Source organism: Oncorhynchus clarkii, chromosome 4 (genome assembly GCF_045791955.1).
Source record: "Oncorhynchus clarkii lewisi isolate Uvic-CL-2024 chromosome 4, UVic_Ocla_1.0, whole genome shotgun sequence".
Classification (NCBI taxonomy): Eukaryota; Metazoa; Chordata; class Actinopteri; order Salmoniformes; family Salmonidae; genus Oncorhynchus; species Oncorhynchus clarkii.
In genome coordinates this window covers 6,541,751-6,559,859 of record NC_092150.1, presented here as the reverse complement: position 1 = coordinate 6,559,859, position 18,109 = coordinate 6,541,751, and the positions used below count along the sequence as shown (strand labels likewise).

Here is an 18,109-nt window from a genome sequence, read left to right as displayed (position 1 = left end):
GATATATAGTACTGGATATATAGTACAGGATATATAGTACTGGATATATAGTACTGGATATATAGTACAGGATATATAGTACTGGATATATAGTACTGGATATATAGTCCTGGATATAGTAGTACTGGATATATAGTACTGGATATATAGTACTGGATATATAGTACTGGATATATAGTCCTGGATATAGTAGTACTGGATATAGTAGTACTGGATATAGTAGTACTGTATATATAGTATTGGATATAGTAGTACTGTATATATAGTATTGGATATATAGTTCCGGATATATAAACTCAGACATTTGAAATGGTTTCCACATACTTTTGTGTTTCAGATCTAAACTCAGCAAAAAAAGAAACGTCTCTTTTTCAGGACCCTGTCTGTCAAAGATAATTAATAAAAATCCAAATAACTTCACAGATTGTCACTGTAAAGGGTTTAAACACTGTTTCCCATGTGTCAATGAACCATAAACAATTTATGAACATGCACCTGTGGAACGGTCGTTAAGACACTAACAGCTTACAGACGGCAGGCAATTAAGGTCAGTTATGGAAACTTTCTACTGACTATGAAAATCACCAAAAGAAAGATGCCCAGGGTCCCTGCTCATCTGCATGAACGTGCCTTAGGCATGCTGCAAGGAGGCATGAGGACTGCAAATGTGGCCAGGGCAATAAATTGCAATGTCCGTACTTTGAGATGCCTAAGACAGCGCTACGGACAGCTGATTGTCCTCACAGTGGCAGACCATGTGCAACAACACCTGCACAGGATTGGTACATCCGAACATGACACCCGGGGACAGGTACATGATGGCAACAGCAACTGCCTGAGATACACCAGACAATATCTTTAAGAAAATCAATCAAAAACCTTTATTAACGCAATTGCAGACAGAAGTTGACAACAGGAACATAGCACACACGTTTCCCAGTAAGTTCTGCACAATAGTAAAGGGTCCAAATTATTTTATTAAGCCCCCAGTCCCTGCCTACATCATTACCTTCTACTCATGAGACCAATCCCATGCACACACAGCTATACAAACAAGAGTTCCAGTGTTATCGAAAGGCTCAGCAGTAAATGTCCCCAAGTTGATTTATATTGGAATGTCTGACTAGTCTCTTATCTCTTTCACTTCCTTGCAGAGTTCTGTCTCAGTCACACATCTCTCAGACCGTTTCTTTATAAGAGACAGAGACTAGAAAAGACTGTGGAACAATATTAAACCTTATAATGCATATATATATTGTTAATCTGTAGTCTAGGACCCTATACATGTAAGGGGGAGGGGTCTTATAACCCTTACCCTTCTATTAATACAACATAAGCATAATCAATTATTATGATATATTATTATAATACATCAAACATTTGGTACAGCCCCTATCATGACCCCAAGGTGAACCCGACACATCTCACATCAAGAACTGGCAAATCTGGTGCAGTCCATGAGGAGGAGATGCACTGCAGTACCTAATGCAGCTGGTGGCCACACCAGATACTGACTGTTACTTTTGATTTTGACCCCCCCCCCCCCCTTTTGTTCAGGGACACATTATTCAATTTCTGTTAGTCACATGTTAGTCACATGTCTGTGGAACTTGTTCAGTGTATGTCTCAGTTGTTGAATTTTGTTCATACAAATATTTATACAAATATTTACACGTTAAGTTTTCTGAAAATAAACACAGTTGACAGTGAGAGGACGTTTCTTTTTTGTTGCTGAGAATAGTACTGGATATACAGTAATACTATGATGATTGGTATTATGTACCATCACGTTGAACTGTAGTATTATTGGATTATCATTCACAGTCACTGTATTTCACATTGTAAAATACTGCATTTTGTTTTGTACAATGAACATTGAGTCTACACAGGGTGTTTCAAAGCCTAAGATGCAATAAGATTTAAGGACAACCCCCAACATTTAAAGTATACATATAAAGTAGATAGATATATAAAGTAGATAGATATATAGATATATAAAGTAGATAGATAGATAGATAGATAGATAGATAGATAGATAGATAGATAGATAGATAGATAGATAGATAGATAGATATGGATACTGTAGATCCGTACCCATCTTAGACTTCCCGTCCTCATACTTGGTGCGTTGGAGAACATGGTGGACTATTCTGCTTCTGGTAGAGTTGGAGAAGAACGTATGTCTGTTGTTGATGGTAAAACTGAGAGAAGAGAGTAAAACAAACAAACAAGTCATCATTGTATTTTATAGCAAACAGAGGATGTGGGAACAGAACCCTGGTCACTGGCGTGAAAGGCAGTCCCACTATGCATCGCTCCAATGGGGTTAACCCACTTGGGGGAGGGGGGGGGTTCGAAAGTGGCTCATTAGCAAGGATTTGCTAAAGAATTATGATACAGTACACATGATCATCCATTCTAGACAGCAGGGTTACTTTCTTTTTTTGTAATCAGTTACAGTTACTAGTTCCCTGTCCCAAATGTTAATCAGCAACGTAATTTGGGGATTACCCAAACTCAGTAATGTAATTGGATTACCTTCAGTTACTTTATGAATACTTTCCCCCTTAACAGGCATTAGAATAAGACAAAAAAAGATTTGGTGTGTTGTCATAGTGGTCTCTGACATCACAGTGGTCTCTGACTTGTGGTCAGACTCGCTCAGGTGGAACAAACTTAAACTTGGGTATTTTTTCAACGCTGAATTGAATGTCTTTGAGAAAACTGAAAGATGTCTAAATTATTTTTTTCTCTCGCAAACATCCTTTCTGAATTTAAAAGTAATCCAAGAAGTAATCATCTAGTTTTTCTAAAGTATCTGCTATCAGTATCTACCGCCAAGTATCTACCGCCAAGCCTGCTAGACAATAATAGTTGTAAAACTGAGGAGAGAAGAAACCAACAACTAAGATCTTATAAAAGGCAGTCAGCAGTCCTAAAATAGCAAAGCTTTCCAGGACCAGTAAATGTTTATTTGAAGAACAAAGGTTGTCAAAGAGATGAAGAGATGAAACCAAACTGGCAGAAAGAGCTGAGGAGATGAAAACAAAATGGCAGAAAGTGATGAGATTAAAACAAAATGGCAGAATGAGACGAGATGAAAAGAAAATGGCAGAAAGAGATGAGGAGATGAAAACAAAATGGCAGAAAGTGATGATATTAAAACAATATGGCAGAATGAGACGAGATGAAAAGAAAATGGCAGAATGAGATGAGTAGATGAAAACAAAATGGCAGAATGAGATGAGGAGATGAAAACAAAATGGCAGAAAGAGATGAGGAGATGAAAACGAAATGGCAGAATGAGACGAGGAGATGAAAACAAAAGAGTTAAGAAAAGGAGATTAGGGGTTGTCATAACAGAACCAGTTACCGCGGCTGTAGGCTGTATTATGATAGCCTTTATCATGTCCTCCTCTACTCTCCAATGCAGCCTATACAAACACACATCATAGAATACAAATAACGCAGTCGATCTATTCTATCCCTATTCACAAGCTGTTAGAGCTGTGTAGCTGTGTGTATGTGTGTGTGTGTGTGTGTGTGTGTGTGTGTGTGTGTGTGTGTGTGCGTGCGTGTGTGTGTGCGTGTGCGAGTGCGCGTGTGTGTGTGTGCGCATGTGTGTGTGTAACCCACTGATGCATGTGTGCCCTGCTGAACGGGGCTGTGTAGCAGTCTGTCTCCTCTAGGTTAGGTTAGAGGTAGGGTTAAGGTTAGGAGGTTAGGTTAGGAGGTTAGGTTAGGGGGTTAGATTAGGGTTTAGGTTAAGGGTGTTAGGTTAGGGGGTTAGATCAGGGTGTTAGGTTAGGGTGTTAGATCAGGGTTTAGGTTAAGGGGGTTAGATTAGGGTTTAGGTTAAGGGGGTTAGGTTAGGGTGTTAGGTTAGGAGGTTAAGGGGGTTGAAGTATAGAACATACTGGTGCATGCGTGCCCTGCTGAAGGGGGCTGTATAGCAGTCTGTCTCCTCTAGGTCAGGTAAGGCCTCTTTGTCCAGCTTCATGGGGTTCCTGGGTAACCAACTCTTTATCTGACGACACCTCAGATGAAACCGGCTGCAGGGAGAAACAACAGAAAATAGAGTATTGATGAATTAATTGCGAGGATTATCCTAGAGATTGTTGTGTTTGCTCAGTGATAAAAATGAGTAGTTAGCCTGGCTCAACCAGAGTAAACTGCTTCACATTAGTGTCACAATGACATACATTTTAACTGTTTATACTTTCTACACAAACAGAATGTTATAGTCCTATAATTACAACGGTCTTTCTAAACCTCCAAAAACATCACCGTTGGGAGACTGCGTCATTATGATTAATTTACTTTATTCAGGGTGACTTATTGGGCTTAACAGAGCTTAAATCGCACATTCTTACACACAACAGAACATGTTTAAATAGATAAACTAATCCTGAACTAATTAATAAAATCCTGAATGAAGTCCTCTGGGGGTAGAGCTAAATGACAGTTTGACCCATTCACCCTCTGTGATTAAATGACAGTTAACCTCTTCCATGCTTTGTTTAGAGAGTACAGGAGTAGAGGGGAAGATAGGCAAGTAACTCCCTGATGCTCAATAATGGCTACATCATAAAATAACAGCTAGATCATCTAACTCCCTGACGGTCGATGATGGCTACATCTAGCAGCTAGATCATCTAACTCCCTGATGGCTGATGATGGCTACATCTTAAAATAACAGCTAGATCATCTAATCCCCCAATGGCCAATGATGGCTCCATTTTACAGCTAGATCATCTTACTCCCTGATGGCCAATAATGTCTGTATCTTAAAACAGCTAGATAATCTAACTCCCTGAAGGATGATGATGGCTGTATCTTAAAACAGCTAGATAATCTAACTCCCTGAAGGATGATGATGTCTGTATCTTAAAACAGCTAGATAATCTAACTCCCTGAAGGATGATGATGGCTGTATCTTAAAACAGCTAGATAATCTAACTCCCTGAAGGATGATGATGTCTGTATCTTAAAACAGCTAGATAATCTAACTCCCTGAAGGATGATGATGTCTGTATCTTAAAACAGCTAGATAATCTAACTCCCTGAAGGATGATGATGTCTGTATCTTAAAACAGCTAGATAATCTAACTCCCTGAAGGATGATGATGGCTGTATCTTAAAACAGCTAGATAATCTAACTCCCTGAAGGATGATGATGGCTGTATCTTAAAACAGCTAGATAATCTAACTCCCTGAAGGATGATGATGTCTGTATCTTAAAACAGCTAGATAATCTAACTCCCTGAAGGATGATGATGTCTGTATCTTAAAACAGCTAGATAATCTAACTCCCTGAAGGATGATGATGGCTGTATCTTAAAACAGCTAGATAATCTAACTCCCTGAAGGATGATGATGGCTGCATCATAAAATAACAACTAGAGCTCTCATCTTGAGAGAACAGAGTCACTCCAGCTGTGCTGAATGCTGCCGAAGGTGTATTTCATTAGAAGTGCTCCGCAGTGCTCAGCCAGTCAGCTCAGCAGCAGACTATGGCTGAACTTTACGATCACAATGAAAATCCACTTACCTGCCCATAGCTTTGCTCTTCCAATCTGTAAAGTAACTTTTTTTTCTGAAAGATAAATAACAATAAATGAGATATTGTGGGATGGGTCGAACGATCCAACAGATCAAGCCATACAAATAGTCCTAATGCTTTATTGAATGTGCTGTTGTTTACAGATGTTTGATGAGCAGTTATTAACGCTTATGTCGTGCATTATAATGCATTATGTATAGATCATAACCCTTATAAATGTGTTTATAATGCATTATGAAGAAGGTATTCTTATGAAGTGCTACCTGAATGGCATTCTGATATTCATCTGCTCAGCGTATTTACAGAGAGTGTCCCACGGAGCATGGATCTTCACAAACATGATGTCGGTGTTGGTCAGAGACGGCTTTCGAGAGGGCACAAAACTCGAAATTAGCTTGTGACCGAAAAAAAAACTAGTATCTAACAATCTGATGATAACATTTGAGAAAACACTCACGAGTGCCACAGCACTTATCATTTTTTTAACCTTTGTTTAACTAGGCAAGTCAGTTAAGAACAAATCCTTATTTTCATTGACGGCCTAGGAACTTGTTCCTTGTTCTTAACTAACTGCCTGTTCAGGGGGAGAACGACACCTTGTCAGCTCGGGGTTTGAACTTGCAACCTTCTGGTCACTAGTCCAACACTCTAACCACTAGGCTACCCTAGATAAATAAAAGCTGTTTAAAACAAATTCAAGGCATTGTCTAAAAAATGGGTTTCACTCTAGTTTCTGTAGCCAGATACAAAGACAAAGAGTCATTAATGCAGAGCTGAAGGGAGAATATGGGAAAGAGTATGTACTAAAATGAAACGTCCCTTTTTCAGGACCCTGTCTTTCAAAGATAATTCGTAAAAAAATCCCAAATAACTTCACAGATCTTCATTGTAAAGGGTTTAAACACTGTTTCCCATGCCTGTTCAATTTTTTAATTTTTTAATTTTTTACATTTCACAGAAGTCCAAAGAAGGGCCAGAGGTATACAGAATGGTGTCATCTGTGTAGAGGTGGATCAGAGAATCACCAGCAGCAATAGCGACATCATTGATATACACAGAGAAAAGAGTCGGCCCGAGATTTGAACCCTGTGGCACCCCCGTAGAGACTGCCAGAGGCCCGGACAACAGGCCAGCCCTGAAGATGTCGGCACAGTATTGTTTTTTTATCAATGGCAGTTATGATATCATTTAGGACCATGTTCATTAATTAAACCATAAACAATTAATGAACATGCACCTGTGGAACGGTCGTTCAGGCACTAACAGTAGGCAATTAAGGTCACAGTTATGAAAACTTAGGACACTAAAGAGACTTTTCTACTGACTCTGATAAACACCAAAAGGAAGATGTCCAGTGTCCCTACTCATCTGCGTGAACGTGACTTAGGCATGCTACAAGGAGGCATGAGGACTGCAGATGTGGTCAGAGAAATAAATTGCAATGTCCGTACTGTGAGACACCTAAGACAGCGCTAGAGGGAGACAAGACGGAAAGCTGATCGTCCTCACAGTGGCAGACCACGTTTAACAACATCTGCACAGGCTAGGTACATCCAAACATGACACCTGCGGGACAGGTACAGGATGGCAATAACAACTGCCTGAGTTGCACCAGGAACACACAATCCCTCCATCAGTGCTCAGATTGTCCGCAATAGGCTGAGAGAGGCTGGACTGAGGGCATGTAGGCCTGTTGTAAGGCAGGCATTAGCAGCAACAACATTCCCTATGGGCACAAACCCCCCGTTGCCGGACCAGACAGGACTGGCAAAAAGTGCTCTTCGCTGACGAGTCACGGTTTTATCTCACCAGGGGTGATGGTCAGATTCACGTTTATCGTTGAAGGAACGAGCATTACACCGAGGCCTGTACTCTGGAGCGGGATCGATTTGGAGGTGGAGGGTTCGTCATGGTCTTGGGCGGTGTGTCACAGCATCATCGGACTGAGCTTGTTGTCATTGCAGGCAATCTCAACGCTGTGTGTTACAGGGAAGACATCCTCCTTCCTCGTGTGGTACCCTTCCTGCAGGCTCATCCTGACATGACCGTCCAGCATGACAATGCCATCAGCCATACTGCTCGTTCTGTGCGTGATTTTCTGCAAGACAGGAATGTCAGTGTTCTGCCATGGCCAGCAAAGAGCCCGGATCTCAATCCCATTGAGCACGTCTGGGACCTGTTGGATCGGAGGGGCCGAGTCAAGATCAAGACCGGAGGGGGTAGGGGGCCAAGTCAAGACCGAGACCGGAGGGGGCCGAGTCAAGACCGAGACCGGAAGGGGGCCGAGACAAGACCGAGACCAGAGGGGGGAGAGGGCAGAGTCAAGACCGACACCAGAGGGGGTGGGGGGGTTCGAGTCAAGACCGAGACCGGGAGGTGGACAAGACCGTGACCCAAAAAATGTGAGTCCTATTCAAGACCAAAATAAGAGTTCAAAATATCCAGTATTTCTGTATTCATCTTTCAGAACAACATTTGGGGTGTGTCACTTGAGTGGGTTGAGTCACTGACGTGATCTTCCTGTCTGGGTTGGCGCCACCCCTTGGGTTGTGCCGTGGCGGAGATCTTTGTGGGCTATACTCGGGCCTGGTCTCAGGATGGTAAGTTGGTGGTTGAAGATATCCCTCTAGTGGTGTGGGGGCTGTGCTTTGGCAAAGTGGGTGGGGTTTTATCCTGCCTGTTTGGCCCTGTCTGGGGTATCATCGGATGGGGCCACAGTGTCTCCTGACCCCTCCTGTCTCAGCCTCCAGTATTTATGCTGCAGTAGTTTATGTGTCGGGGGGCTAGGGTCAGTATGTTATATCTGGAGTATTTCCCCTGTCTTATCTGTTGTCCTGTGTGAATTTAAGTATGCTCTCTATAATTCTCTCTTTCTCTCTTTCTCTCTCTCGGAGGACCTCAGCCCTAGGACCATGCCTCAGGACTACCTGCTGCTCCAGTTTCAACTGTTCTGCCTGTGGCTATGGAACCCTGACCTGTTCACCGGACGTGCTTCCTGTCCCAGACCTGCTGTTTTCAACTCTCTAGAGACAGCAGGAGCGGTAGAGATACTCTGAATGATCGGCTATGAAAAGCCAACTGACATTTACTCCTGAGGTGCTGACCTGTTGCACCCTCGACAACTACTGTGATTATTATTATTTGACCCTGCTGGTCATTTATGAACATTTGAACATCTTGGCCATGTTCTGTTATGATCTCCACCCAGCACAGCCAGAAGAGGACTGGCCACCCCTCATAGCCTGGTACCTCTCTAAGTTTCTTCCTAGGTTCTGGCCTTTCTAGGGAGATTTTCCTAGCCATCGTGCTTCTACACCTGCATTGCTTGCTGTTTGGAGTTTTAGGCTGGGTTTCTGTACAGCACTGAGATATCAGCTGATGTAAGAAGGGCTTTATAAATACATTTGATTTGATTTGGTCTGGTCTGGTCTGGAGACTGCACTAGAGACCGAGACACTCAATATCTGGTCTGGAGACTGCACTAGAGACCGAGACACTCGATATCTGGTCTGGAGACTGCACTAGAGACCGAGACACTCAATATCTAGTCTGGAGACTGCACTAGAGACCGAGACACTCAATATTTAGTCTGGAGACTGCACTAGAGACCGAGACACTCGATATCTGGTCTGGAGACCGCACTAGAGACCGAGACACTCAATATTTAGTCTGGAGACTGCACTAGAGACCGAGACACTCGATATCTAGTCTGGAGACCGCACTAGAGACCGAGACACTTGATATCTGGTCTGGAGACTGCACTAGAGAGAGACACTCGATATCTAGTCTGGAGACCGCACTAGAGACCGAGACACTCGATATCTGGTCTGGAGACCGCACTAGAGACCGAGACACTCGATATTTAGTCTGGAGACCGCACTAGAGACCGAGACACTCGATATCTAGTCTGGAGACCGCACTAGAGATCGAGACACTCGATATCTGGTCTGGAGACTGCACTAGAGACCGAGACACTCAACATCTGGTCTGGAGACTGCACTAGAGACCGAGACACTTGATATCTGGTCTGGAGACCGCACTAGAGACCGAGACACTCAATATCTAGTCTGGAGACCGCACTAGAGACAGAGACACTCGATATCTGGTCTGGAGACCGTACTAGAGACCGAGACACTCGATATTTAGTCTGGAGACCGCACTAGAGACCGAGACACTCGATATCTGGTCTGGAGACCGCACTAGAGACCGAGACACTCAATATCTGGTCTGGAGACTGCACTAGAGACCAAGACACTCGATATCTAGTCTGGAGACCACACTAGAGACCGAGACACTCGATATCTAATCTGGAGACCGCACTAGAGACAGAGACTATGTGGACTGGAGTACTACATCACCAGATATTTCCTGTATACTATGGTATATTAGAGCATGTGAGTCTACCCTACCTCTTTCTCTAGCATCAGCCCCTCAGCTCTCAGGTTCCTCTCAAAGGTAACTCTCTTTTCCACCAAAGGACTGGACTTCTTATAGACCAGGATGTAATCGATACGCTTCTTCCCATCTCTGAACAGCAGACCGGACGGCTGCCCAGGGTTGGTCCCCTACGGAAATATGTGTTTATCAGTAAACCTGATTAGGATACCTACATAAGGCATTCATAACCCATTCATAAGCTGTGTAACTGTGAGACATTGGAAAAGATTGGTGCAATGTAATTCTGGTTATTGGGTGAGGGTGTGTGTCTCTGTGTGTGTGTTTGTGTGTGTGTGTTTTTGTGTGTGTGTGTGTGTGTGTGTATGTGTGTGGGTGTGTGTGTGTATCTGTGTGTGTGTGTGTGTGTGTCTCTGTGTGTGTCTCTGTGTGTCCATGTGTGTGGGTTTGTATGGGTGTGTGTGTGTGTGTGTGTGTGTGTGTGTGTGTGTGTGTGTGTGTGTGTGTGTGTGTGTGTGTGTGTGTGTGTGTGTGTGTGTGTGTGTGGGTGTGTGTGTGTGTGTGTGTGCACACGTGCATACGGTACCTGAAGCGAATCTACGCGTGCCTCTAATTTAGCTCGGGTGGCAGGTTTATGAATGAGAAACGACTCGTCTGTCCTTCCTGCCTCGTACGTACTAGCTTCTGCCTCCTCCTCGTAGTGGTCCTTGACACCTTCTGTCAGACCTAGACAGACCGAACGAGCAGTGGTCAGGACATGCAGTTACTTTAGGTATAAAGGTAATGCTTGAACATTGCTATTCCTTCCATACATAACGGTCCTTCACAGCTTCTGCCAAAGACAGACAAACACAGTACACGAGGTGGGGAAGTGGACAGGACAGGCAGCACAGTACTAGACTGTGCCGGTTAGCATACCCTACTATCCCCATATGCCTACACTATGTGATTGCTGCAGGAATTTTAGTCACAACCTTAGCATTGTTAGCGCTGCATTCTAACCAACTGGTAATGTATTTTTTTTTGGCTTCAATCAAATCTAATCAAATTGTATTGTCACATACACATGGTTAGCAGATGTTATTGCGAGTGTAGTGAAATGCTTGTGCTTCTAGTTCCCAAAAGTGCAGCAATATCTAACAAGTAATATATATCAAGTAATATCTAACAAGTAATATCTAACAAGTAATATCTAACAAGTAATATCTAACAAGTAATATCTAACAATTACCTAATACACACAAATCTAAGAAAAGGAATGGAATTAAGAATATATAAATATATGGATGAGCAATGACAGAACGGCATAGACTAAGATGCAGTAGATAGTATAGAATACAGTATATACATATGAGATAAGTAACGCAAGATATGTAAACACAAAAAATAAATCATTCTCTACTATTATTCTGACATTTCACATTCTTAAAATAAAGTGGTCATCCTAACTGACCTAAGACAAGATATTTTTTTTACTAGGATTAAATATCAGGAATTGTGAAAAAATGAGTTTAAATGTATTTGGCTAAGGCGTATATAAACTTCAGTCTTCAACTGTACATATGAGATGAGTAATGAAAGATATGTAAACATTATTAAAATGACCTTTATAACAATCAATGTCATGTATGGAGGTGGGAGAAGGTCTGTGTTAATTCTGTGAAGCGTTTCTACTCTGGGGATGCGTCTCCAATGACTCCCTATTCCCTAAAAAGTGGTGCACTACTATTGACCAAAGGGTCCATAGAGCTCTGGTCTAAAGTAGTGCACTACATAGGGAATAGGGAGCCATTTGGGACACTACCCCTATGGAAGCATCGGGGGAAAAGGGATGAGTGGGAGTTCAAAGCTAAATCATGTCGGTCGTTCTGCCATCGCCAGAGTCTGAAAGAAGTCCGGAATGTTTTATCCGTTTTCTTTAATCCAAACTAAGGGGATTTTCGGACAGAGCTCAAGCTCTTTAGGATCCTCTCAGTCTTTAGCGATGACCCAAACGTGACCTCGAAGAGACGGGGAACGTTAGTTCCACGAGTCCTGCATCACGATCGTATTTTTAACTAGCCTTCGTCACAGATCTGACGGCACAAACGGATCTGGGTTTTTCTCTGCTCGGATCGTGCTCAGAATAGACAGAGGCTGTTACCTAGACAGTGCACTACTTTCGACCAGAGCCCTAGGTGCAAACTAGTGCTCTATGTAGGGTAATAGGGTGCCATTTAGGATGCACAGAGACTTCTGAGTCGTGCTAAACTACTCATTTGAATGTGAATGGTCTTTTGAGTGAATTCTCCTACCGCTACAGATTTCATCATTAGAGGTGAATGATTTTTTTTCCTTCTCCCTACTGTAGTGACATTTAACTACCTCACAGAGTCTCAATGGGGGTGTGTTTTTCACCACACCGCTGCGTAGTTGTCCCCTCAGCGGTGACAGCCTTCATCAGCGACACCTCCCTACCTCCCGAAGCTGTCTCACAATCATTTCAAAATCATATTATGTGTTAGCAGTCACTGCCACTATGAAAATCTGTTTTAAAAATAAAAAAAAACAGATTTTGTAATGGTTCTGGATGGTGGTTCATTAACCTCGATGTCTGAGCATAACCTTTGGATCTGCCAATTGAATATCTACATATTTTCTAATATGGCACATAACAGAATTTATACAGTCTGATCAACAATGAATAAAACTCCTATTACATGTTATCACAAGGGGTTCAAGTAACAGCAACAAAACATCCCATGACTGAAACTGAAGTCGATCTCAGGTCGATTGTCTGCGGGGGGGGGGGCAAAATGATCATCATGCTTTTAGGGAAAGAGGATCAATTTTGTACATGTTTTAAACTAATTCCAGTTACCATGCTTAGGGATCATTTTTATGTAGAAGGACTGAGAAGCTCAGTTCTGGAGACTTTTTAAAATGGACATTCTACTCCAAAACATATATATATATTTTTTTTAAATGTATGATGCCGACATCATCTAAAATACAATTTCCACCTCCAGAAATGAAATATACATAAATATATATATAAATATTAGCATCAGATGTGCTATTAGCAATAGGCTTTATTACCCAACTGATGCAGCATAATGGCTACAAATAGAGAGACAGAAGCATGGGATTGGTCCCATCTGCATTTACCCCATTGGACACAACGATGTGTATAAACCCTGGATGACAGACAGAGGGCGCTGTACTGAAGCCACCGCGCAGACATCTTTAGTTCTCCTCATTTGTAAAACATGTTAAAAAGCTATATATAAATACATTTATTAATGTTTAGTCTACATCATTTCTTGACACGTTTATTACAGACACTTTAATGCATACTTTTAAATTAGATTACGTGAGCTAAACATAAAAATGATCTTTAAAGTATTATTTTCAGAGAGTACTAATGTTACTGTCTGCACTACAACAACAACAATTCTTATTTACATGTCATTTTGCCCTTGAAACATTTCATTGAAATACTGTAGAATTCCATTCATTCCTATGGAGCACTGCCTCTACTGGGGAGAGCCAATATGGCCGACCGTTGGCTTCAAAGACTCTCAATGGCCAATACATAACGTCAGCAAACCAGGGTTAATGTACATCATTCATTGTACACAACATCCTGATTGTTATTATTAATTATTATTCACTGAAATGTTTTAATTTCGTTGGTTCCTGGCCAACAGTATCAGCACACTGCTCGTCAAACATTTCATTATAAAATCATGGTCTTTGGGCATCACCTTTATTTTATTTAACTAGGCAAGTCAGTTAAGAACAAATTCTTATTTTCAACTAGGAACAGTGGGTTAACTGCCTGTTAAGGGGCAGAACGACAGATTTGTACCTTGCAGGCTCGGGGGTTTGAACTTGCAACGTTCCGGTTACTAGTACAACGCTCTAACCACTAGGCTACCCTGCCGCCCCTACACTCTAACCACTAGGCTACCCTGCCGCCCCTACACTCTAACCACTAGGCTACCCTGCCGCCCCTACACTCTAACCACTAGGCTACCCTGCCGCCCCTACACTCTAACCACTAGGCTACCCTGCCGCCCCAACAACATTAATATGGTGTTGGTCCCCCCTTTGTTGCAATAACAGCCTCCACTCTTCTGGGAAAGCTTCCCACTAGATGTTGGAACATTGCTGTGGGGACTTGCTTCCATTCAGCCACAAGAGCATTAGTGAGGTCAGGCACTGATGTCGGGCGATTTGGCCTGGCTACCAGTCTCCCCCATCTGGTGCCAAACCCAGATTCGTCCATCGGACAGCCAGATTGCGAACCGTGATTCATCACTCCAGAGAACGCATTTCCACTGCTCCAGAGTCCAATGGCGGCAAGCTTTACACCACTCCAGCCAACGCTTGGCATTGCGCATGGTGATTATAGGCTTGTGTACGGCTGGTCGGCTATAGAAACCCATTTCATGAAGCTCCCGACAAACAGTTTTTGTGCTGATGTAACCGGTGTGAAATTGCTAGCTAGTTAGCGGCGTGCGCGCTAATAGCGTTTCAATCGGTGACGTCACTCGCTCTGAGACCTTGAAGTAATTGTTCCCCTTGCTCTGCAAGGGCCGCGGCTTTTGTGGAGCGATGGGTAACGATGCTTCGTGGGTGTCAGTTGTTGATGTGTGCAGAGGGTCCCTGGTTTGAGACCAGGTAGGGGAGAGGAGTGGGACTGAAGCAAAACTGTTACACTGACGTTGCTTCCAGAGGCAGTTTGGAACTCGATAGTGAGTGTTGCAACAGAGGACAGATGATTTTTACCCGTTTCAGACCTCGGCGGTCCCGTTCTGTGAGCTTGTGTGGCCTACCACTTTGCGGCTGAGCCGTTGTTGCTCCTAGACGTTTCCACAGCTTTAGCAAGCCAGACATTTTACAAACTGACCTGTTGAAAAGGTGGCATTGTAAGTCACTGAGCTCTTCAGTCACTGAGCTCTTCAGTACGGGCCATTCTATCGCCAATGTTTGTCTATGGAGATTGCATGGTTGTGTGTTCAATTTATACACCTGTCAGCAATGGATGTGGCTGAAATATACTTTTGTCCATGTAGTGTTTGTCATTGCCCTTTTAAGACGCCATTGCCCCTGTAAGAGATCTGTTGCGCCTAAAGGGAAAGGGGAATACCTGGTCAGTTGTACAACTGAATGCATTCAACTGAAATGTGTCTTCCGCATTTAACCCAACCCCCCATCATTAATGATGCCACCCCCTCAATTTTAGGAGTAGAAAAATAAAACGTGGCAGCAATGGAAAGCTGGGATCCGCATCCAAAACTGCTTTCAAAAGTGATTTTCCTGCCATTGCATTCAGAATTGTCATAAACAAATCTTACATGACGGTGCATTAAGTACCAGTCTATTCCGTGGATTATGTACTTGATGATATGATGACCCGTAAACAGTCCATGATAAACAGTAGAAATTATAGTGCAGAGAGAGGACCATCAATATAATTCATGATGCTGTGGCTGACAGTGTTAATGGTCTCCCCCTGCATCACACCACAATGACCTTGTTAGATGTTAATGGTCTCCCCCTGCATCAACCCACAATGACCTTGTTAGATGATAATGGTCTCCCCCTACCTCACACCACAATGACCTCGTTAGATGATAATGGTCTCCCCCTGCATCAACCCACAATGACCTCGTTAGATGATAATGGTCTCCCCCTACCTCACACCACAATGACCTCGTTAGATGATAATGGTCTCCCCCTGCATCACACCACAATGACCTCGTTAGATGATAATGTCCCCCTACCTCACACCACAATGACCTCGTTAGATGATAATGGTCTCCCCCTGCATCACACCACAATGACCTCGTTAGATGATAATGTCCCCCTACCTCACACCACAATGACCTCGTTAGATGATAATGTCCCCCTACCTCACACCACAATGACCTCGTTAGATGATAATGTCCCCCTACCTCACACCACAATGACCTCGTTAGATGTTAATGGTCTCCCCCTGCATCAACCCACAATGACCTCGTTATATGATAATGGCCTCCCCCTGCATCAACCCACAATGACTTCGTTAGATGATAATGGTCTCCCCCTGCATCAACCCACAATGACCTCTTTAGATGATAATGTCCCCCTACCTCACACCACAATGACCTTGTTAGATGATAATGGTCTCCCCCTGCATCACACCACAATGACCTCGTTAGATGTTAATGGTCTCCCCCTGCATCAACCCAAAATGACCTCATTATATGATAATGGCCTCCCCCTGCATCAACCCACAATAACTTTGTTAGATGATAATGGTCTCCCCCTGCATCAACCCACAATGACCTCGTTAGATGATAATGGTCTCCCCCTGCATCAACCCACAATGACCTCGTTAGATGATAATGTTCTCCCCCTGCATCAACCCACAATGACCTCGTTAGATGATAATGGTCTCCCCCTACCTCACACCACAATGACCTCGTTAGATGATAATGGTCTCCCCCTACCTCACACCACAATGACCTCGTTAGATGATAATGGTCCCCCCCTGCATCACACCACAATAACCTCGTTAGATGATAATGGCCTCCCCCTACCTCAACCCTCTACGGCCTCATTAGAACTACAGTTATGGGTTTACTTCCTGCAGGAATCACATACACACTAAAACTGCATACACAGCAGTGAAGGCACTGCAAGTCGGTGTGGATGAAAGCGCCTGCTGCTTTTCATTTTTGGTGTGTATACATGTATAGATCTCCGTCAGGCTGTAGTAGGACAGAGACAGACGGACGGACAGACAGACAGACAGACAGACAGACAGACAGACCAATCAACCAACTGACCGACTGACTGACCAACTGACCGACCGATTGACTGACCAACTGACCGACTGATCGACCAACTGACCGACCGACCAATCGACCAACTGACCGAGTGACTGATCGACCAACTGACCGACCGGCCGACTGACTGACCTGTCTTGGAGGAGATGAGGGTGCAGGAAGTGCTGTGACTGTGGGTCAGAGGTTGGGTGTGTTGTGCCTGGATCTGGCAGTGGTCCTGGGCCTGGTGCTGTAGCCAGGGGTCAGCCAGCTGGGCCTGGTCCTGAACCTGGAGTTGAGGCACTGACTGCAGATGATGAGGTTAGAGGTGGAAGAAGAAATGTACTTAGTTGAGAATCTCGATTAAAATGTCAAATCTGTGTTAATAAAATACTAGAAAAGACTATAAAAACAGTAGAACGAGGAGCGGAAGGAGGGCGCTAGCTCCCCCCCTCTCTTTGCATGTTAAGTGCAAGTCTATGGGCCAAATGTCCCCTCCCCTTTCTAAATGAGAAAGATGCTAAATCTAACTATGGGATTGAAATTGGAATTTGGTTTACTTTCTGAATTGACTGGTCAACACTGATCGTGACCTAATTATCGTGATAAAATCCCTGCCTGTGGGTGTGTCTGGGGCTTGTCGTCGGGGGTGAGGGGCATAGACAGGAAGTGGTTGATGTTCTGTGGATGGGTTTGGCTCTGGGCCAGGCAGGGCAGGCTACGACGAGACGGTTTCAGGGTCTTCTCCTTCAGGATCTCACTGATGCTTGTGTGCATGCCTGGAGGGAGTGAGAGAGAGATTAATTAATTCATTCATTAACTGAATTGTCCAATGTGAATAAGAGTCTTTGCTGTCTTGTGTTGTTCCCCTAACCCGGACACCATCATAGGCTGGGAGCAGCACAGGGTCAGCTGCTTGGGTTAAGTTGCTCAAGGGCACAACGACAGTAGTCAATGGCAGTAGTCAATGGCAGTAGTTAATTGTAGTAGTTAATTGCAGTAGTTAATTGTAGTAGTCAATTGTAGTAGTCAATTGTAGTAGTTAATGGCAGTAGTTAATGGCAGTAGTCAATGGCAGTAGTTAATTGTAGTAGTTAATGGCAGTAGTTAATGGCAGTAGTTAATTGTAGTAGTTAATTGTAGTAGTTAATTGTAGTAGTCAATGGCAGTAGTCAATGGCAGTAGTTAATGGCAGTAGTTAATGGCAGTAGTTAATTGTAGTAGTTAATTGTAGTAGTTAATTGTAGCAGTCAATGGCAGTAGTCAATGGCAGTAGTTAATGGCAGTAGTTAATGGCAGTAGTCAATGGCAGTAGGTAGTCAATGGCAGTAGTTAATTGTAGTAGTTATTTGCA

General features: G+C 43.3%; 1 protein-coding gene across 2 annotated transcripts in view; it reads right to left on the bottom strand.

Moving 5' to 3' along the window:
* The window catches only part of LOC139406342 (anoctamin-3-like), a 147,183-nt gene that overhangs the window by 79,058 nt on the left and 50,016 nt on the right, over window positions 1-18,109 (bottom strand). Inside the window, exons 2-9 of one of the 2 annotated variants that reach the window (XM_071148850.1) lie at window positions 17,374-17,534; window positions 16,909-17,062; window positions 10,545-10,684; window positions 9,973-10,128; window positions 5,827-5,927; window positions 5,552-5,596; window positions 3,918-4,052; window positions 2,095-2,201 (exon numbers count right to left, since the gene is read on the bottom strand). In XM_071148850.1, the coding sequence (XP_071004951.1) occupies window positions 2,095-2,201; window positions 3,918-4,052; window positions 5,552-5,596; window positions 5,827-5,927; window positions 9,973-10,128; window positions 10,545-10,684; window positions 16,909-17,062; window positions 17,374-17,534 (999 nt within the window). Of the gene's footprint in view, window positions 1-2,094; window positions 2,202-3,917; window positions 4,053-5,551; window positions 5,597-5,826; window positions 5,928-9,972; window positions 10,129-10,544; window positions 10,685-16,908; window positions 17,063-17,373; window positions 17,535-18,109 lie in introns of those variants that run through there. The other variant, XM_071148849.1, reaches the window with a different exon arrangement.